This window comes from Emydura macquarii, unplaced genomic scaffold (assembly GCF_026122565.2).
Source record: "Emydura macquarii macquarii isolate MOO-44397 ecotype Brisbane River unplaced genomic scaffold, CSIRO-AGI_Emac_v2 contig_1253, whole genome shotgun sequence".
Classification (NCBI taxonomy): Eukaryota; Metazoa; Chordata; order Testudines; family Chelidae; genus Emydura; species Emydura macquarii.
In genome coordinates this window covers 52,871,608-52,893,077 of record NW_027131390.1, presented here as the reverse complement: position 1 = coordinate 52,893,077, position 21,470 = coordinate 52,871,608, and the positions used below count along the sequence as shown (strand labels likewise).

The window sequence follows — 21,470 nt, the reverse complement described above, 5'->3', positions numbered from 1 at the left end:
GCAGACTACAACAGACCATACTGAAAGGTGAACTGTCACGCTGGAGGGAGATTACTAGTGGAGTTCCCCAGGGATCGGTCTTGCAACCAATCTTATTTAATCTTGTTATTACTGACCTTGGCACACAAAGTGGGAATGTGCTAATAAAATTTGCGGATAGAGGTATTGCCAGTACAGAGAGAGACCGGGATATCATACAACAAGATCTGGATGACCTTGTAAACTAGAGTAATAGAAATAGGATGGAATGGAATAGTGGAAAATGCAAGGTCATGCATTTAGGGACTAAAACAAGAATTTTTGCTATAACTGGGGACATATCAGCTGGAAGTGACAGAGGAGAAGGACCTGGGTGTACTGGTTGATCACAGGATGATTATAAGCCGCCAGTGAGATGTGGCCATGAAAAAAGCTAATGAGGTCTTAGGATGCATCAGATGAGGTATTTCCAGTAGAGATATGGAGGTGTTAGTACCATTATACAAGGTGCTGGTGAGACCTCATCTGGAATACTATGTGCAGTTCTGGTCTCCCATGTTTAAGAAAGATGAATTCAAACTGGAACAGGTACAGAGAAGGGCTGCTAGGATGATCCAAGGAATGGAAAACCTGCCTTATGAGAGGAGACTCAGAACTTGGCTTGTTTAGTCTAACCCAAAGATGGTTGAGAGGAGGTATGATTGCTCTCTGTAAATACATCAGAGGGATAAATAACAAGGAGGGAGAGGAAGTTCAGTGCCAGTGTGGACACAAGAACAAATGGATATAAACTGGCCATCAGGAAGTTTAGACTTGAAATTAGATGAGGTTTCTAACCATCAGAGGAGTGAAGTTCTGGAATAGCCTTCAAGGGGAGGAGTGGGGGCAAAAATCCTAGTTGGCTTCAGAACTGAGCTTGAGAAATTTATGGATGGTATGGTATGATGGGTTAGCCTAGTTTGGCAATTGACTGATCTTTGACTACCAATGGTAGATATGCCAGTGACCTGTGACGGGACATTTGATGGGGTGGGTTCTGAGTTATTACAGAGAATTCTTTCTTGGGTGTCTGGCTGGTGAGTCTTGCCCACATGCTCAGGCTTTAGGAGATCCACATATTTGGGGTTGGGAAGGACTTTTCCTCCAGGAGAGATTAGCAGAGGCCCTTTTTTTTTTTTTTTTTTTTTTTTTTTTGCCTTCTTCTGTAGCATGGGACATGGCTCACTTACTGGTGGATTCTCTGTTGGTTGAAGTCTTTAAACCAGGATTTGAGGAGTTCAGTAACTCAGTCGTAGGTCAGGGGTCTATTACAGCAGTGGGTGGGTGAGGTTCTGTGGCCTGCGCTGTGCAGGAAATCAGACTAGATGATCATATTGGTCCCTTGTCACCTTAGAATCTGAGATCAAAAAATGCTTTACAAAGAAGGTTAGTATCATTATCCCCACATTACAGATGGGAAAATGGAGGCACACAGGGGGATTGATTTACTGAAGGTCACACAGTGAGCTACTGGCAGAGTTGGGACTAAAACTCAGATCTCCTGAATCCCAGTCCAGTGTTCTGTCCACTAGATCACACTGCCTCTCCATAACCATTACCCGCATTGAAGAGCACAAAGAAAGGAAGAAGGGGGGGCTGGCTGGCTGACTGCAGTGTTGACTCACTTCAAGAGGGCTAATTTCTGAGGGTATGTCTAGAGCACAAGGGCTGCCTTGCACAGCTGTAGCTATACTGCTGTAGCGTTGTAGTGTAGACACTTATGACACGGACAGAAAGGGTCTTTCTTCAATGTAGGTAATCCATCCCCTCAAGAGATGGTAGCTAGGTTAATGGAAGAATTCTTCTGTTGACATAGGTGCATCTACAGTTGGGCTAATTATGTCATGCATGGTGCAAAATTTTTCTCAGCCCTGATCGATGTTGTTAGATCAGTCTAACTTTTAGGTGTAGCCCAGGCCTAAATGTGGTGTAAACAGGGACGTGGCTATGTTTTATTTGCTCTCCCCCCCCCCCCCCCCCCCCCCCCCCCCCCCAATTAGGTACCTGCCCTGCTACCCCTCACAAAAAATAAGGAAGCATTGGAATTATATCTTTGAAATCATGACTTGTCATGCTGCTTGTTGGGTTCTGTTCTTTTCTCCCCACCCAGAATATGGTTAATCTTCATAGGATCTATGAGTGAGTTCAAAGTGTGGGGGTGTTTTTTTATTTGTTTAAAAAAACAAAAAAAAACCCCCCAAGGTTAAAGGTGTTGGGTTTTTCCACCTTCTACCCAGAGTTAAAAGAACAGCTTCTGGCTCGCACATCACACATGGATGAAATAGAACACTTAAAGCAAGACTTTGAACAGCAGCGGCAGCAAAGAAGAAGTGAACATGAAACTGAATTGGAACAACTGAGAATTTATTTTGAACAGAAATTAGGGGCAGCTGAAGAAAACTACAGAGAAGAATTAACTCTGCTACATCAGAGACTGCAAGAATTGAAGGAATACTCTTTCTTGGAGTCAGAGATTAGTCAACCTCAGGCATTAGATATCAGGTGATGACTGTTCTTTTCTTTAATCTCATCAATGACAAAAGACATTCAACTTTCCTTTCCTAGAAAACGCTTTGTGTATGTATTTGGATTGGTGGTGGGAGGTCAGAAACCCAAGGGTGAAAGTTAGTAATTGGTGCAGAGGGCGTAGGTTTTTATTGAAATGGTTGTTCAGTAGTATTTGACTAGATGATGGTCTGTACATACCTAAACTCTAATATTTTAAGAATCAGTGAATTCTTCTAATTCTATATTTTATAAAGTGAGTGCTCAAGTTAATTTTCTAAACCCCTTTTCTCCATTCAGCTCCTCTGTCACGCTTTTAGAAGAGGCAAGTGAAAAAGAGAGAAGGCATATACTTGACCAACTAGCTCAGCAACTGGAGCAGCACAAGGTAAAGGGTCAATTTTAACAGAGATTATGCACATTTTGAAATCTGCACAAAAACATGACAATTGCTTCACACCTCTCAGCAAAATTTTAATAGCAGGTGCTATACTGAGGTTTTGTATTACTATTGTTGCGTTGTTTTTACCAAGTATACTATAATTGTCTTAAACAAAACTATACAACTGACAAAATAAATGAACAAAGTATGTTTTTGATACATTATCCTTGCTTTTAAGTTCACTTGCTGCTTTGGGAATAAGTGTTTCAAGAATTGCCATGAAGCTTTCCCCGTGTGGCTCTTGGCTGAGTTCTACAGTGGGGTCTTGGTCCAAGAGTAGGGCTTCTAGGTGCTACGGTAATGCAAAGTATAGTATAAGCCAGTAGTTCTCAACCTACTTACCATTGTGGGCTGCATCTGGTGCTACCTGGATGGCCCTGAGAATGTCACATGGGCCGCATGTGTTCTGGTTGGGCCACGGGTTGAAAACCACTGTTGTAAGCAGTCTCCTTCCCCTATGTTAGTATCAAGACTCTTGCCAAGCTCCCTACTCAGATGCCTACAGGCATTTCCAACTCTCCTAGATCCTCTGACAGCTCCTGAAGCTCCACCTTACCTTGTGGTAGCATGGTTCTGTTAGCAGAGTTAGGACTTCTGCTGCTCCCTCTACTCCCAGAGTAGAACTGGTTGTGGAAGCAAGAATGTCCTGAGAAGCAGGCTGGTAAGAGACCTTGTGTGGTTAAAATATGTTATGTACACTTTCTATCACATTAATTTTTAGCATGATTATCTGAAAGATAAAGGCATCTATCTGTCTTGGTTCTGAATATGTGTTTTCTGCAGGAAGAACTTACACATTTGCGACTGCAATTGGAGGAAAAACACAGATGTGAACTAGATTCCTTACGGTCTTCCCTTGCACTCCAATATAAGGAGGACCTGATGAAGATGAAGGTGGATCTCTCAGACAGATATATTTCAGAAATTGAGGAATTAAAAAAGAAACATTGTTTGGATCTTGAACACATCCGTGCAAAGCTTTCGGAAGAGCACATCAAAGGTAAAGCCCGGTCTATGCTTACCTGGTGATTCGGCGGCAGTCAATGGAGTTACACAAGCTACGCAGAGTAGCTTGCATAACTCGCATCTACTGCTGTGCTTCTGGTCTGCACGGCGTCTTCACTGCACTGTGCCAATGGGAACCGTGTTCCCGTTGATGCAGCGCTATGCCACTTGAGGGGGTGTCTTACTGTGTTGACTTCTGGATCTCACTGACCTCTCAGTCAATCCAGATAGGTCGATCTGACGGTGGTGACTTCGCCGCCGTCAGTGTTGATATACCCTAAGATATACTTGCAGGTTCATGTGTAAAAAGGAGAGTTACTTGGATTGTCCAAACTTTTTTTTATCTTTAGGCTTTGAAGGATTATTTGAAGGGAGTTTGAAAATTCCAAATTAGTTGGAATTACATACATTTAAAGTTCTAGATTTTTTTCTTAATAATGGTCCTGAAAATCGTTTGTTTTTATGATTCTTTTGAACATGTTTATCTTCATTTTCATAAATATTCCTGCTGTAGAGTCCTAAATATGACTTTGTATACTATAATGAACTACAGATGAGGAATGATTGCCACAGCAGTGTCTCATGTATGTAATTTGCTATATTTGATGCTTAGAGAGGCCCTGTCAAGTTGAAAGTTGCACCCCTTTCTGATTGCTCTACTCTAGTGGTTTTAAGAAACACCTAGGCAACTAACAGAGAAAAATTGGAGGAAAAAATCCTGTTCCATATCTCTTCACTTTGTTTGATTTTTGTGGATTTAATAGCACTTTGTGTATAGCAGGGTTCACTGTTTTCCCTGTGTATTCCATTAGTAAGATTCGTCGTTTGTGTAGGTCTTCCATCCAACTTCAGGGAGAGAGTTATTTTAAAAGTCAGGAAAATGTTATGTAAAAAATTGGCAAGAGAGCTCAGGTTAAAGTAATACTCCCAAAAAAATCAAATCTTTTTGTACTTTACTATTGTTGCATAACTAAGTTTAATAAAGGAATGTTTCGTATGGGCATAGGACACTTTTTATGCAATTACTCACCAATGTCCCTTTTTCCTGGAGGAACATGCTTCTAACCTATTTATATTAAAATAATGCAAAGCAATTTCAAGAGGTTTTTATATAAATTTTACATATGCCATGAAGGTGTGGGGTGGAGATGAGATGGTGGTAGTTCTTACATATATTTCTTCTCTGACATGGTATAGTTGAGAACAAAGCTGACTTTTGGACTCTGCATCCATACCTTGAAAGATAGCCATGTTCTTCTTCGAGTGCTTGCTCATGTCAATTCCATTCTAGGTGTGTGCACACCTCCGTGCATGGTTACTGGAATATTTTTCCTGTCAGCAGTACCCATAGGGCTGGCTCTCTGGAGTCCCGCACACATGCCGTGGTATATGAGGCACTGCTGGCCTTGCGCCCTCTCAGTTCCTTCTTTCCGCCTGTGACGGTTGTTGGAACTGCTCTGCTTGCTTCGCAAGTGCTTATTACCTTCAGTAGTTTCGATTGTTGTTGTTGTTCGTTCTCTAGATAATTAAGTAGTTAGGTTAGGAATAGTCCCTGCTGAGACTTTTGCCCGGGAGCGAGGCATGCCCCAGTCTCAGGGTTTCAAGCCCTGTGTTTCTTGCAGCAAACCCTTCCCTCTTAGTGACCCCCCACGATAGTTACCTGAAGTGCCTGGGGGAAGGTCACAGGAAGGAGAAGTGCAAGATCTGTAAGGCTTTCAGGCCACGGACCCAGAAGGAGAGAGAGATCTGCCTGAAGTCCTTACTAATGGAGGCAGTGCTAAGACTGGCTTCCAAACCGGCTCAATCCACCTTGGTGAAGAGTATGACATTGGGGCAGAGTGCCCAGTCAGCAGCAGCCCTGACTCAGCACCGGACTTCTTGTTCTTCCCCATCAAGGCAGAAATAGAAGATGCAAAGGATGGAGAGAGGCCATTCCCCCATATTAAGAAAATCCAAGGAAGTGGGGTCAAGCGTGGCGCCTGTTTTCGACCAGCCGGCTGAGGGCCAGCAGGAGAGGGACTCACCACCCAGGAGTGCGACCCCAATGGGAGAGCCACACTGACTCTTGGGAACGGAAGGTCTTTTACTGACGGTGCCATCGATGCCTGAGGCGTTCCAGGTTGTGAGGAACTTGATAGCCCTGCTGTTGCCACTTTCTCCTCAGCTACTGTCAAAGGAAAAAGACTCCGATCTCTGAGGGGAAGCCCGCGATGGGTCCCTTGCGATGGCCGCACTGCTCCCCCGCACAGAGGCACCCATCCCCGGCGCGCAGGGAGTCAACGTCGCGGTACCGGTTCCTGAGTGGGCGCTCCTGATCCCCTTCTCCGGGGCGCTCCTGATCCCCTTCTCCGGGGCGCTCCTCAATGGAACATTGGAGGCGGTCGCCAGCTGCTTCGTGACACCGATTGTGATCCCTGGCACCGGGGCCTTGCGCTCGGGAGGGCAGCACTGTTCCCATTCAACCTCCCACAGGCATTCTCTGGAGGGGAGTTGACACCGTTTCCGCTCCCTGACACTAAAGAGTTTGCCCATTCAAGCATGGCGCAGAACCCAGTTGCCAGAGAGGGAGTCATTGCCTAAAGGGGGCAAACGCCGCCGCAAGTCTTTGGTCCCGAGGTGCCAATGTTTGACACGGCACCAGTGTTGCTCCTCCTTGGACCGTGGATCCTTGGCAACCCGGCATTGTTTGGGCAGGTAGCACTGCTGGTCATCCTTCTGCTCCCCAACGCCAAGGCAGTGGTCATCGGAATGACGGGGCGCTCGGGGCTCAATGCATCACCCCTCCACTCCACAGCATTGCACTGCAAGGGAACCAGCTATTGCCCCTCCCCATGGTCATCTAGCAGCGAATCTGTCTCCTCAGGGGAGGACAGGTAGCCTGCTGCCCAATCAGGGCACCACTGCGCTCCAAGGGCTCAGGAGCAAGCTCCTTACTCTGCACCTCCTGGTTGGCCCCAAGCCATAGTGGGACCGTGTGGGATCCCAGTAGCCCCAGGCTCTCTCTCTCACAGGTCCTCTGGCGTGCAGTCAGCGCCAGTGGCCCCAGAGAGAGCGCATGAATTGGTGTCAGAGAAGGACCTGGACCCCATGAAGGGACATTGTTAGTGTCTCCCCGTTGTCAGAAGGGGTTGCCACTTCTCTCTGGGCCACATCAGACCTCATTGTCCTCCCCAGACAAGGCGGTTGCCTTGGGGCCGTCTGTCCCCCGGATGATTTTCGGCTCACCAAGAGCTCCTTAAGAGGGTGGTCTCGAATTTGGGTCTGGAGGCAGAAGAGCTTAAGGAGGTCTCGGACAGCTGACAGCAGCAGCACTGACCCGGGTCGCCCTGCCCGTACATGAAGGGGTGTTCAAGGTGGTGAGAGCCCTGTGGCAGACGCCTTCGTCTGTGGCCCCAACGTCGAAAAGGGCAGAAAAAAAGTACTAGGTGCCCGCCAAGGGATTTGAATACCTGTTCACCTACCCTGCCCCGGGTTTCCTGGTAGTGGCGGCCGCAAACGAGCGCGTTAGGCAGGGCCAGCCTAGTGCGACTCCCAAAAATAGACAACAAAAAACTGGAACTTTTTGGGAGGAAAATGTATTTGACGGCAAGCCTGCAGTTTCGCATTGCTAGTCAGCAAGTGCTCCTGGGCAGGTACAACTTCAATCTTTGGAGCATTTTGAGGAGTTTCTGCCCCAGGAGCAGGCACCGGACTTTGCCATCATCCTTGAGGAGGGTAGAATGGTGGCTTAGAGCAGCCCTGCAGGTGGCTTCCAGTATGACAGACTCAGCTAGGAGAGCTATGACCTTAGCGATTTGCATGTGTTCGTGTTCTTGGCTACAGTCTTCCGGGCTGTCGCAGGAGGTGTAGCAGTCCATTCAGGACCTCTGCTTTGATGGGTCTGCCCTCTTCTCAGACCAGATGGACACCAAGTTACACGATCTGAAGGATTCAAGGGCTGTGCTGCACTCCTTGGGCCTCAATATACACCAGACCTCGAGGCGCCACAGAGATACCAGCCTCCTTGTTTCGCCTCCTACAGATGAAGATAGGGGATCTAGGAGGCTCAGGACAAATGCTGGATCTGCCCCAGCATCCCAGTCGGGGCATCCAGGCGCTTCAACAGCCAGCACAATTCCTTTTGAGGGTGCACCTGAGGATGGCTTTCCAATCTTCGAACAGGATCCTCCCTCCCGTCCATTCCTCAACAGCCTTGCCCCCTTCCTGTCCTAATGGGCCAAAATAACATTGGACCGTTGGGTCCTTGGCATAATTTCGGCAGGGTATATCCTATAGGTCTCTTTCCCCCTTTCCCCCCCCTTCACAACCCTCTCTCACCGTGCCTTTTCAGGGACCCCTCTCACGCGCAACTCCTTGTGCAGGATGTGGAGAACCTTATCGGCCTGGGGGCTGTAGAGGAGGTACCAGCAGACATGAAGGGGAAAGGTTTTTACTCCCAGTACTTTTTTATTCTGAAGGCGAAAGGGGGTCTCCGGCCCATTTTAGACCTACGTCATCTCAACAAGTATCTCAAGAGACTGAAGTTCTGCATGGTCTTCCCTAACCTCTATCATTCCCTTGCTGGATCCAGGAGACTGGTATGCTGCCCTCGACCTAAAGGATGCATACTTCCACATTGTGATTTTTCCCAGCCACAGGCGATTTCTCCATTTTATTGTGGGCTGCTCTCGCTGCCAATTTATGGTGTTGCTCTTTGGCCTCTCATCTGCCTTGAGGGTGTTTACAAAGTGCATGGTGGTGGTGATGGCGCACCTAAGATGCCAGGGCGTGCAAATTTACCCATATTTAGACAACTGACTGATCAAGGACAGGTCTCAGTCTCAGGTCTGGAACAGTCTGGTCCTCATATATATCACCTGTCGACATCTGGGTCTGTTAATAAACGAACAGAAATCAACATTAACACTGGTACAGTGGATAGAATTCATCAGAGCTGTTCTGGACTCCACGCAGGCCAGGACATTTCTGCTTCAGCCTCGCTTCGAAGCCATGTCAGACGTTATTACTTGCTGGCGCGAGTGCCCCGTCACAACAGCCAGAGCTTGTCTGCAGCTGCTGGGCCACATGGCACCTTGAACATACATAGTAAGGCTTTGCATGCCTATGGCTCAGGCCACTCCAGTCCTGGCTGCCTCGGTATATGCCCCAAGCAGTCATGTATTGGATCAAGTGGTCACAGTCCCTCCCCACATCCTGTCCTCACTGGATTGGTAGCAGGCCCCCCGCCCAGTGCTGTGGGGCATGCTGTTCGGGGAGTTAGCCCTCTCGGTCATATTGTTTTTGGGTGCCTCTTACGTGAGGCGGGGAGCCCATATCAGCTCCAACCACAATACCCAAGGGGTTTGGTCACAGGAGGAGAGAGACATGCACAAAAATGTGAGAGAGCTACGGGCAATACATCTAGCCTGTGTGGTGTTCCTTCCTTTTGTGGCAGGCATGGTAACGTGGGTGCTGACGGACAACACCGCGGCCATGTACTATATCAACTTGCAAGGGGGGGCCTGCTCCTTGGCCCTTTGTAGGGAGGCGTTACGTCTGTGGAACCTGGCAGTGAGTCACAATGTTGACCTTATAGTTTCTCACCTGCCAGGCTTCAGGAATGACACAGCAAACTGTCTCAGCAGGTCCTTTTTACCCCGCTACGACTGGTTGCTCCACCCAAGGGTAGCTGCTATGGTCTTCCAGAGGTGGATCTCTCCCCAAGTGGACTTGTTTGTGTCCAGTTGGAACAAGGAGTGCCTGCAATTCTGTTCTCTTTGCAGCCTCGAGGCGGGGTCACTATCCAACACCTTTCTCTTACAGTAGAAGGGGTTTCTGATGTATGCATTTCTGCCCATTCCGCTGCTACACAGAGTCCTTCTGAAAATCAGCAGGGATAGAGTAAACATCATCCTGGTCACGCTGGCATGGCCCCACCAACATTGGTTCAGCACACTGTTGGAACTGTCAATCGCCCCTCTACTGGAGTTGCCTCGGTGGCAAGATCTCCTCTCCCAGGACCAGGACTGCTTGCTGCACCTGGATCTGGAGTCTCTGCATCTCATGGCATAGAGACTCCATGGCTGAACCCGGAAGAATGGTCCTGTTTGTTGCAGGTTCAGCAAGTCCTTTTGGGTAGCAGAAAGCCCTCCACTAGGATGGCATATCTGGCCAAGTAGAAGCGGTTCACCTGCTGGGCAGCATCCCATGGAATTCCACCTGAATGGTTGTCGATCCAGGCAATTTTAGAGTACTTACTGCACCTTAAGCTGAAAGGCCTGGCTATGGCTTCATTGAAGGTTCACCTGGCGGCCATCTCATTCTTTCACCCTCCACTAAATGGGAAATCAGTTTTTTTCCCATGCCATGACGGTTACGTTCCTGAAAGGTATTGAGAGGCTTTACCCTCATGTTTGAGAGTCAGTGCCTCCTTGGGATTTGAACCTCATCTCGTCTCGGCTCACAGGTCCCCCCTTTGAGCCCTTGGCTACCTGTCCATTGCTATTGCTCTCCTGGAAGGTATCCTTCCTTGTGGCAATTACTTCGGCGAGATGAGCCTCTGAGATTAGGGTGCTTATCTCTGTATACAACCTTCTATAAGGACACGGTCCAGTTGCGAACCCATCCCACTTTCTTACCCAAGGTGGTATTCCAATTTCATTGTAACCAAGATATATTCCTTCCAGTGTTCTTTCCCGTTTTTTTGGATGAAGAATGGAGGTGGCACATGGTTGACGTTAGGCGGGTGTTAGCCTTCTACGTTGAGCGTACTAAGTCGTTCCAGAAATCTACACAACTCTTTGCTGCTGTGGCGGATAGGATGAAGGATTTACCTGTCTCCACACAGCACATTTCATCCTGGATAGCTTCCTGCATCAAGTTTTGTTACAAACAGGCGAAGATGCCCCTACCGGGTGTTGATACAGCCCACTCCACCAGAGTGCAAACCTCCTCGGCAGCCTTTCTGGTGCAGGTACTAGTGCAGGACATCTCTTGTGGAGATGCCACCTGGTTATTGGTGCACACCTTTACGTCCCACTATGCCATTGTCCAGCAGGCATGGGATGATGCCGGCTTTGGTGCGCACACACCTAAACTGGAATGGAATGGACATGAGCAACACATCTCGAAGAACAACAGTTACAAGGTGAGTAACCATCTTTTCTACTATGAGTAGAGTCAGATGTTATTTAATTTGCTATTTATCAAATAATTTATAAAAGATGCACTATTTTTCTGATGTTCAGTGATCTCTAATGTGAGATACTGTACAAACTGTTGAAATTAAAAATGCATTATCCTGATAATTTTTGACAAAACTGCTTTTCTGCTGTTTTGTGGGGGATTTGTTATAAATATTGTTCACTGTTGTTTACTGAGGATGTGCTTGAACTGAGAGAATATTTCACTTTCAGAAAATCTGCCACCTCATTATTCACTAGGCTCTGAAAAAGATATGACCTGTTCCTTCTACCATTAACATTCAAGATACTGATAGGCTTCATAGATGGTGGTAATGTATAGTAGATTAAAAGGTAGTTCGTAGATTATTATTAAAGTTCATAGATTCCAAGGCTAAAAGGGACCGTTATAAGTAATGTAAGTGGAAACATTTTATTAAGTATTTTTCACTAGACTTGAAATTGAGAGATCCATTGATGAGTTTATTATTTTATTGTCACAACTAAGCTTCATGTTTTTACCTTTATGAATCATCAAGACCCATTAAAACAAACTACAAAATGTTTTTTCACTGTCAATCCAGAAATTACCAAGCTGCGTCTACAGAGTGCTCAAGATGCAGCACGCCAGGTTGAAGCAGAAGTAGCAGAGCGAGTATGTGTACTGGAGAATGAGCACAAAGCTAAACTCTCCCTTCTTCAGTCTGACAAACAGCACATTGCAGAACTGCAGGGTGAAATACAACACTTAGAAAGAGAGATTACTAAACTAAAAGACATTGGTGTCCAGCATGAAACACATCTGAAAGAGGAGATAGAAAAGGTAGTATTTCAGTTTGTTTTTTGTATTTAATATGACATAACTATGTTAAATACAGCTTCTGTCAGGTGTAAACCAAAATTAGTGGGTATAGTGACTGAAACAACAGTTACCATTTGAACTCTCTTGTCTGTGGTGAGGTCTTAGCGTTAATGGAAGTTGCATGGCTAAAACCTTGTATAATGTTCTAATGAGTTGGGTCTACAAATGGGTGATGCGTATGTAAAAGTTGAAGAATGGGGTGAATGAGCTTGAAGTTGAGCAGTTTTGTAGGAACTCTCACCCCTATTCTTCAAACTTTACCCATGCATCTCACATTTGAAATTACATTAGGACCATTTCAGGTTTTGTTTGTTCGGGTTTTTTTGGCACCCTGTAAACTAACCTGCAGAAAGATTTGGATCTGAAGTATATGCAATGATTATTTCCCCTTGTGAATTGACATAATGGCAAGCATAGGGAATGAGACAAGGAGGATCTTAGACATAAGTTGAAAGACTTAAATTCAGGCTTCAGGACATTTTGATGTGAAAATGTTTTTTCCAGTTAGGTTTTCTGGAATTTAGTCATTATTTATATCTTCTTTTACTACTACTTTGGTATTCTTAATAGTGCTTCGACTTAAATAAGGCATCAACAAATTGTCACTTAAATCTTGTTTTTGCTTTGAAAGCTGACCCGAGCACAAGACTCGGCTATTTAGATGGTCTGAGAAGATGGTAAAATGTTGGAGTTTTCAATTTTTTGTGTGTGGTGTGGCCCATGTTTTCATGCAATTTGTCCTGTGGGCCACCTTTCTTTTCTTCTTCTTCTTCACCAGTCACTGTCACACAGACCACCTCCTCCTATTTGCAGTTCCATAACATCCCTGTATCAACTACAGCAATTGCATATGTGGAAGAGTAAAATGCTTCATGCATTTTAGTTGTCTTTTAAAGTAATTTAGCAGCTGAAAATATGATGGTAAAACCAGGACCTTATGACCAGTCGATTCTCTGAGGACCACAGTGATCCATAGTTAAGGACCTGTAAGAGTTTAAATGGCTAATCAGAGTTTTTATTCTGAACATTTCCAATTGATATGGTTTCATCTCTTTATCTGTTTTTGTTATGTTCATAGGTAAAATGTAAATTTGTTGATGATCACAAGCATGAATTAAAAAGAGCTAGAGAAGAGATCCAGCAAATGGAACAAATGCACAAAGAAATGGAGGAGGAATGGAAGTGTGAAAGTGAGGCCCTGAGAATCAAAGCTGAAGAGAAGTTATCACTGTTACATACAGAATTGGAAGACAAGGCAGAGTATGAGAAGCAAACTTTGCAAAAGGAGTTTGAACTTCGTGAAGCTGAAATGAATCAGCTTCAGGATCAGCAGGCTGCCAGAATTGTAGAACTGGAGAAGTCCTTAAAGGAGCAGCAGAACAGTTTGCAGCAGCTAGAGGATAGCTTAGCGAATATGCAGACTACACAGAAAGCTCAGGCACAGTATGTCAGCGAACTGCAAGCTGCCAAGGGACTCATGGAAAAAGAGTTGGAAAAAGCCACATTAAAGCTGCAAGAGGAATGTGCAGCTAAACTTATGGAAGCACAAAACAAGTATGTAATTAATTACTAGTGATGTTCATATGCAAATGAGTTCCCTGTGCTCCCATTATATTTCATGCAGTGGTTTTTACTGTTCTTGTTTTAAAACCTTTTAAGATTTTGTCACTTGGTGTCACCAAAAATTAGTTAAATATAATAACATGCATTATGTTAGAAAGGAGCTGTAGAGTTATCCCTGAAGTCTCACTGCTAGATTTTATTTCATATAAATATATACTAAGACCAACAATTATTTAAAAAAAAAAATCACTGCACTATTACCTATAGAAATAAATGGGAACTTCAGTTTTGTACTTCTAGCCTGTTGGTAAAGGAAGATAGTTTCCTCCAACTTACAATGAAGGCACATTAATGGAGCAATGCGAGAAAATCTGTGTTTCCTACTTTATGACTATCTCTGTACGGGGACCATTAAATGCTTGGCTTTGTGGATGCTGCCACCTACATTAATAATTTTTTGTAATATAGGCAATTGTCTACTAAATAATCACTTGAAATGGCCTTCTCACTTTATATAGGTTATTGCACTGCTCTAAGATAATTTCTTTGTGTTGCTATGGATAAAATAGGTAAAAATGTGATCAAGTTTAGCCATTTTTGTCTTGTTTTTATTCTTTGGATCTTATCCATGCTTGTTTGACAATTATCTTAATTTTCTTGGAAATTAGATTTATGGAAGAACACAAAGTTATGACTCAAAAATTCACAACAGAGCAAGAGCTTCTCCTCCAAGAGTTGAAAGGGAAGCATGCTGAAGAGCTAGAACTCCTAAGTCAACAACTACAGGAGAAACATAAGCAACAGATTTTATCCCTCACAACTGAGCTGCAGATAAAGCACCAAGCTGAAACTGAGACACTTAAATCTACATTACAAAGCAAACATCAGGCTCAGCTTGAAGCTCATCTAGCTGAGCTGCAGGCAAAGCATCAAGCACAAATTGATGAGTTGGAAGCTAAACACTTGTCAAATCTGGATTCTTTGGAGTCTTCATACCTGTCTGAAATTCAGATTATAAGAGATGAGCACAAACAAACTGTTGAAGATCTACAGATACGTGTCTCAGAACAGCTGCATCAGAAGGATAAGGAGAATCAAACAGCTTTGCTTCAGGAAATAGAAAGGCTGAAATTAAAACATGCCGAAGAGCTGCAACTTTCACAAGAGAATCTGAAAATTGAGCTAGCTACTATTCATATTGATAAACTTAAAGCCATGGCTGCTGAACTGGAAGAAGTTCATAAGGTGGGTGAGAGGGAAAATATGACAGTAAAATGACCCTTGCTGGTTTTGAATTTAGGTTGATTTCAAATGAAGGGCTTTTGGTTTTGAAACTGGTTTTCCATAGATGTTTAATTCTGTTTGTGAAAGACTCTATTGATTGAACCAGCTATACTTAACTCCATTGTAATAGGTTTTTTTTACTTATGTTAAGAACAAAGGCAAAAAGAGAGAAATTATAAGCATATACATATTTAAATTCGATCATTATGAAAGCTTAGAATCTAAGTTGAACGGAAATACGAAGTTTTTCTTATTTGTTGGATTCACTATATGAAAAAATGTTTAAAATCTACAGGGTTTGAAATTAGAGAATAGTTCATGCCTTTTCCTCAACAGTTTTATTACTTCCCATAGGGTAGCTGTCATTTTGGAGAAGTGCAATCACTTATTTTGTTTAAAATATTTTTAATTACTTTGAAATAAGAATTTCAAAACAAGTTTTGCATAAAACCTTCTAGAATTGACAGGTTCCTACCATTTTGCTTTTCCTTATGGAACAACATTTTTATATTTTGAAAATGGCATTGCTTCAACCACAGTGCAGTAAGGAAGAGCTGGTAATTTTTAAGGACAGTCTAGTAGTAAAGTTGCTTCTTGATTACTACTGACATTCTTTCTTAGTGGTATCTCATACAAAAATATTCTAAATGGCAAGATCTGAACATCATTTATTCCTTTGGGCCCTATTGAGTAAACTGGCTGAGGGGAAACATAAAAAGGTGGAAGTCATGGAGCAATAACTCTTTTGCTTCAGTCCTCGTATATGAAAAGCTTGATCAGGATATAGTGTAAGTTATACATCTTAATGTATGCTTAGTACAATTTAATTGGTATTCCGAAAGCCTACCATTTTGTAGCTAATTTCATCCTTATTATTTAGTAGGGTTATTAATTAGTGCTTAGCAATTTGTTAAATGTAAAAATAGTCTAATAGATTCTGCAGATTCAGCAATATCATAGTAAACCTAAGATCCTGCTAAATTTCATTTTGTATAATTTTAGAAACTTAATCAGAACTTGGGAAATCTATAGAAAAATGTTAAGCTTCCAGTACATTGAAATAACATTTTGTGAGGGAGTTTGAGAGTGCTTCACCCTCTTGGTATGTATCATGAGTCCCAGAGGCAGGGTGGTGACTTGTTGCTAGGATATAAAATCCCAGTAGATGCTGTTGAATATTTCCTTCTGTTGAGTAAGGATACTACAAAGGGCATCATTTTTGTATTTTTTTATTTAGAGCCTAAATTTGTAAGCCTACTTCATTATACTGAAGATAAGCACAAAAGACTCCATTCTTAGTCTGTGATTCAAGAAGGCATCCCTTTTCAGTGCTAAACTTCTACTGAAGTCTCATGCTTAAGTGCTCCTGATTGTAATGAATTTGAGGTGGGGAGAGGGGGAGAAGGTTGTAGTGATGAGGAGAGTTTTGTATATAGGTAGAAGGAACAAGAAGACCTATAGAGATGTAAATTCATATTACTAGACAGTTTTAAAAAATAAACCCATTCAAAAGTAGGTGGAGTATAGGCTCAGTGAAAGTCCAGGAGAAAGTGTTGGTGGTAAATATTTACTTCTGCGGCTTGGAAATTCACTGTGCAGAGGGTAACTTTAATGAATACTGCAGTATACAATTCATGAATTAGATATAATGGGGATGTTCGCTATTTTTAAATGAATAATTTTATAGGAAGAATTGAACATGGCTCTTCAAAATCAAAGATGTATGTTGGAAGAAGAAAATCATAAGGCTTTGGATGTTTTGCGTGAAGAAGTATTGCATATGGAGGAACATCATAAAAAAGCACTGAAAGAACTCCAAGATCTCCATGTGGCGGAAGTTCAGAAACAGAAAGAAGAATACTCCTGGCATCTGCAGGAAGAGCTAGAGAAGCTAAAAGCACAGCATGAACATGAACAGGCGGTAAGGACTACACAAATATCTAAACCTCAAATAGCTTATCTTCTAAAATAGAACAAATTCAATTTTGCTACCCCGAAAGTAAAAATCAAGTCGCATCCAGCTCCATAACTGGTGATTTGATTCCCAAGTGTAAGTAAAGGAACAAAACAATCTTGAGACGTTTAAACCTACCTCTAACCTAAAGCACATTAAAACTATAATTTACTTTAATATATTGACAAAAACATTTATTTAGCTTAGCTGTGCGTGAGTGAGAGTGAGAGTGTGAGAGAATCTTGTGTTATAGTTCACTTCAGCAGACCTTCATTTTCCTTACAGGTTTTTTTTAACTGAAAGATTTTAAACTTACATTGTCGTTGAATATGTGCACCCAATGCTGACTTATTTTAGTGTTGCATTAACTGTTTAAGGGAAGGGAAATAGCTGTCTTGAAATCCAGTGTGAGAACAAGTGGACTGTTTTGAGCAGCATTGATTTTTTTCAGTGATACTTAGGCTCATAAGTAGCTGTCTCACTTTCAAAAATGAGATTAACACTCCTACCTGCTTTCCTTAGAGCTTTACCCACTTCTGTTGTTGCTAGTGTATGTACAGAAGGAAGCAAATGTAAGCAAGCTTCTTGAATGAAGATCAAGAAAAGTTGTTAATTATGTTTCTAGGCTAGCATTAGTTTTTTTTTGTTAATATTGAAGTACAATAGAAGCTAGCTTTTTCTTGCTTTCTTGCATCAACTGTGTACCACAGATGATGTATTGAGGCCTCAAATGACTAAGATTTCATTATTGCAGTATATACTGCAAAAATAATGAAACACATTTTAGTATACTTGGAAGAAAATTGAACTACATCGAAATACATCTGACAAAAATAAATGTCAGCACTCAAAGAAGAGTGTATTCCTCTGTGGGAACTCATGTGCCTGAGTCTGGGAAATTCTAGTCAGCAGTGTCCGGTGGTCTATACCTGTGGGCCTTGCTCTCCTTGTCTCCCCACTGAGTATAAGGGACAGTGTGGACTGACTGCATCTCCAGTTCCTTCTTACTGCTACATGTTGGGAGACAGAGCCTTCCAGTGTCCAGAGCTGCTCCTCTGTCTTCAACCTCTAAATATTGTATGTAATTTTTAAAAATTATCTAGTATGTGTTAGTTAGTTAGAAATCCCCTCCCCAATCCCAGGGAGCCCTCCTAGTATGGGGTTACATTAGGCCTAAGTTATCGGGCCTTAAAAAAACGGCATCTCTTGCCTTCATTCCTTTCTGGTTAACGATGACCACCATTACTGCCTTGGAGAAAGCCATGTTGTTGCGAAGTGCAGTATCTGCCACTCTTTTCCCAGCCAAACCTGGGAATTTGGGTGAGGAAAAGCTTTACGAAGTGTGCAATGAAGCCTTAATCAGACACGGGCAGGGGGATCCCCCTGTACATTCAGTAGAGGTATCCAGAAGTGTGCTTCCTAGCACCATAGTGTCTGACTCAGGACTTGTCTACACTGGCGGTGGCGGTCAACGGAAGATATCTTTTGTATCTCCTGTCGGTGTACTTACGTTCACATAGTGCACTGTCTTCATGGCGCTGCGTCGACGGGAGATGCCCTCTGTTGACACAGCCTTACTCCTATCGGGGAAGAGAACTAATCCAGTCGACCGGAGAGTGCTCTCTGATCGACTGAGCAGACCTGCTCAATCGATGCTGCTTCATAGATGCCTGTCACCATGGGAGTGAAGACATTCCCTCAGAAGTAGGGAAGAGCAGCAAAGATGTTTCTTGCCGCGCTCCCCAGGAGAGCAGGAAGCACTTCCATAAACATAGAGCAGATCTCCCTCTAAATTCATCTCAAAGAGGGGGGAATCCTTCACTGACTTTGAAGTCAGGAAAGTTTTCTCTCCTTGGTCCCACAGATTTAGGTCCTCTTTAAACTCATGGCTCTGATCAGAAAGCGCATTTAAATACTTCAGTGCTGGCCATGACATCAGTGATATCGACTCTTGTACTGGCCAGGGTTAGGCAATGGAACACAAAGGCTGAAGAACTGTCGGTACCAACCAAGAATTGTCAGCAAGACCTCCACACATTGTCTGTATTGCCCAGATCTCATAAGAAACCATCAGTCACTCTGGCTTCATTGGTGCAGAGGGACACGACTGCACTCCCTGAAAGAGATACAGACCTATGTCACTTTGAAGGATATTTTTATTCTTTCGGATTTTAGTCTCCCATAATGATGGTACAAACTCCCAGGAGAAAGATTTTGACCCCAACAGTTGGCAGGGTCTACAAGAGGGGAAGTTCGTCTTGACATCCCAACTCAGTAAGCATCACTGGCACCATCTATGGAAATGCACCTGATGTTTTCCACTTTGTGGGAATCTGATGTGTCTGAAGAGCCAACATCACCTCAACTGAGAGAGGTCAGCCTAGATAGGGGATTGAGAATCTGCTGGGCCACATCTCTGTTCCAATTTATGAGGATTTCTCCTCCGGACTGGTGAACTTGTGGCACCACATTACCCTGTCAGCAGTGTACCTTCTGGGTGCTCAGAATTCACCGGCGGATAGTTTCAGTAGAATTATACCACCAACCATGAGTAGGAACTACACGATTCTGTAGTAAGCAGCATAGTTACTCAGTAGGGAGCCCCTACTTTGAAACCTTTTAACATCCCAGTTGAAGAGGAATTACAGCATGTTCTCTCTTCGAGTGATTGCTCATATGCATTCCAATTTAGGTGTGTGCGCGCCCCGTGCACAGATTCCCAGAACTTTTTTCACTTAGCACACCCGCAGGGCTGGGCGGCGCCCCCTGGAGTTCCGCGCTCATGTCGCGGTATATAGGGTGTTCTGGCCCCGCGGGTCCCCAGTTCCTTCTTTCCGCATCTGACGGTTGCTGGAACTTCTGTCCCTTGCTATTGCAAGCAGCAGTCCTTAGCCTCTTCGCTCTCGTTAGAGCTCTAGATTGTTAGTTAGTTAGTTTTGTTATTCAAAAACAGTTAATTTGTAGATAATTGTACTGTCAGGTGCCCTTAGGGGCTTCTGCAGGCGCCATGCCGGGCTCTGCTGGTTTCAAGAGCTGTTCCATGTGCTCCAAGCAATTTGTGGCGAGTGATCCTCATGACTGCTGCCTCCGTTGTCTCGGAGAACAGCACCGCAAAGAAAAATGCAGGATCTGCAAATCCTTCAAGCCCCGTACCCAAAAAGAAAGGGATGCAAGACTGAAGGTCCTGCTCATGGAGTCTGCGCTCCACCCGGCATCCGAGCCATCGAGATCCCCGGCACCGAGTGGATGCTCGGTGCAGAGCGCACCGTCGGCACCAACATCGGCACCGAAGTCTTCGGTGCTGAAGAAGACGAAGCGGTCCAGAATCGCCTCCATGGACTCCTCCCCGCAACCAGCGAAGCAGGGAGAAGGTCAGGAGACATCCCAGCCACGTGCCGTGGACGTCCCTCCGGCACCTGTGCCTCCTCGTAGGGAGCCTCCCCCGACTCCTGGGGGTGGGGGAGTGCCCCTGCAAGGGCCATCAACGCTGGAGGCATTCGTCGCGGCAAGGGCCTTCATGGCCTTGCCCACGCCTCCGTCCCCTCCTTGGACGAGGGGCGTGGGATTTGCGTCTCGGGGCAAACTCGCGCTGGGTAGCCCCAGTGGGTGAAGGAAGCAACGCTCCCAATCCTCACCCAGACGGCCACAGAGGGTGGAGAGTGCATCCCCTCCGAGCTCCGACTCACGGTCGTCAAGCGCCTGGGCACTGCAGCACCGGGGGCAGTCAAGAGCCGCTAAGAACTGGTGCAGGAGTGTCAACGCCAACTCTGACACCACCCGCAGCTCGGGCTCGAGCTCTCCGGTGCGGGGGACGTCGCGGCATCGCAACCGCTCCCCAGTTGGCACTCTGGTGGCACCGAGCAGCGATGTTCTGGAGGCCCCCCTCACCTCGGCATCGACTGCAGCGGCACCGTCATTTCCGGCACCGACTGCAGTACAGACTGCCGGGACCGATAACGACGCCGGCTTCTACATCAGCGTCACACGTCTCCCTGGCGTGGTCCACACCTTCGATGGGGACCCAGACACTGATGGGCCAGACCTTGGCGCCTGCAGGGTTGCCAGTACAGGGGTTACCGGCACCAACATATTCGGCAGCACCGGCACTGATGTATTCGGCACCGAGGCTACCGGCACCGACGACTGCGGCACCGACCGCCTCGGCACCAGGCTTTGCGGCACCAGGAAAACTAGCACGTTCCCGTTCAGCCTCAACAGCACATAGCCGCAGAAGCCGTCACTCCCAATCCCGTAGTGGGAAACGCCACTACAAATGTTTGGGGCGCAGACGCAGGAGGTCCACCAGTTCCTCCAGTCGGTCCTCCTCTAGAAGGCACCGCAGGCATCCGCACCGGTCGTCGTCCTCTTCCCAGAGCCGCTCCCCACCGAAGGGTCGCAAGAGACGGTCTGCGGGCTCAGGTCACAAAGGCCACTATGTGGACACCCAGCAGCTACCTATGCCAGGGTGGCCACAAGGGCCATGGCAGTGGCCGTCCTGGGGGCCTTGGACCGCTCAGCCGGGACAGGGTGCTGAGTCGCTCCACTCTGGTGTGGTGCAGCCTCCACCTCCCCTAACACAACTGCCTCCACAAATCCCCTCTGTTAGGGAGTCAGACCTCCACAGGGCCCGTCCCCATGTCCTCCTCTTCATCCCTGGATGAAGGGACCTCCAGGGAC

The 21,470-nt window shown here is 45.2% G+C and overlaps 1 protein-coding gene across 1 annotated transcript in view; it reads left to right on the top strand.

Annotated features, from left to right (window-relative positions):
• PCNT (pericentrin) overlaps positions 1 to 21,470 on the top strand; it is a 202,712-nt gene that overhangs the window by 57,889 nt on the left and 123,353 nt on the right. Inside the window, exons 15-21 of the mRNA XM_067548788.1 lie at positions 2,256 to 2,520; positions 2,824 to 2,911; positions 3,749 to 3,965; positions 11,715 to 11,953; positions 13,071 to 13,546; positions 14,224 to 14,800; positions 16,527 to 16,760. Of these exons, the coding sequence (XP_067404889.1) occupies positions 2,256 to 2,520; positions 2,824 to 2,911; positions 3,749 to 3,965; positions 11,715 to 11,953; positions 13,071 to 13,546; positions 14,224 to 14,800; positions 16,527 to 16,760 (2,096 nt within the window). The remainder of the gene's footprint in view (positions 1 to 2,255; positions 2,521 to 2,823; positions 2,912 to 3,748; positions 3,966 to 11,714; positions 11,954 to 13,070; positions 13,547 to 14,223; positions 14,801 to 16,526; positions 16,761 to 21,470) is intronic.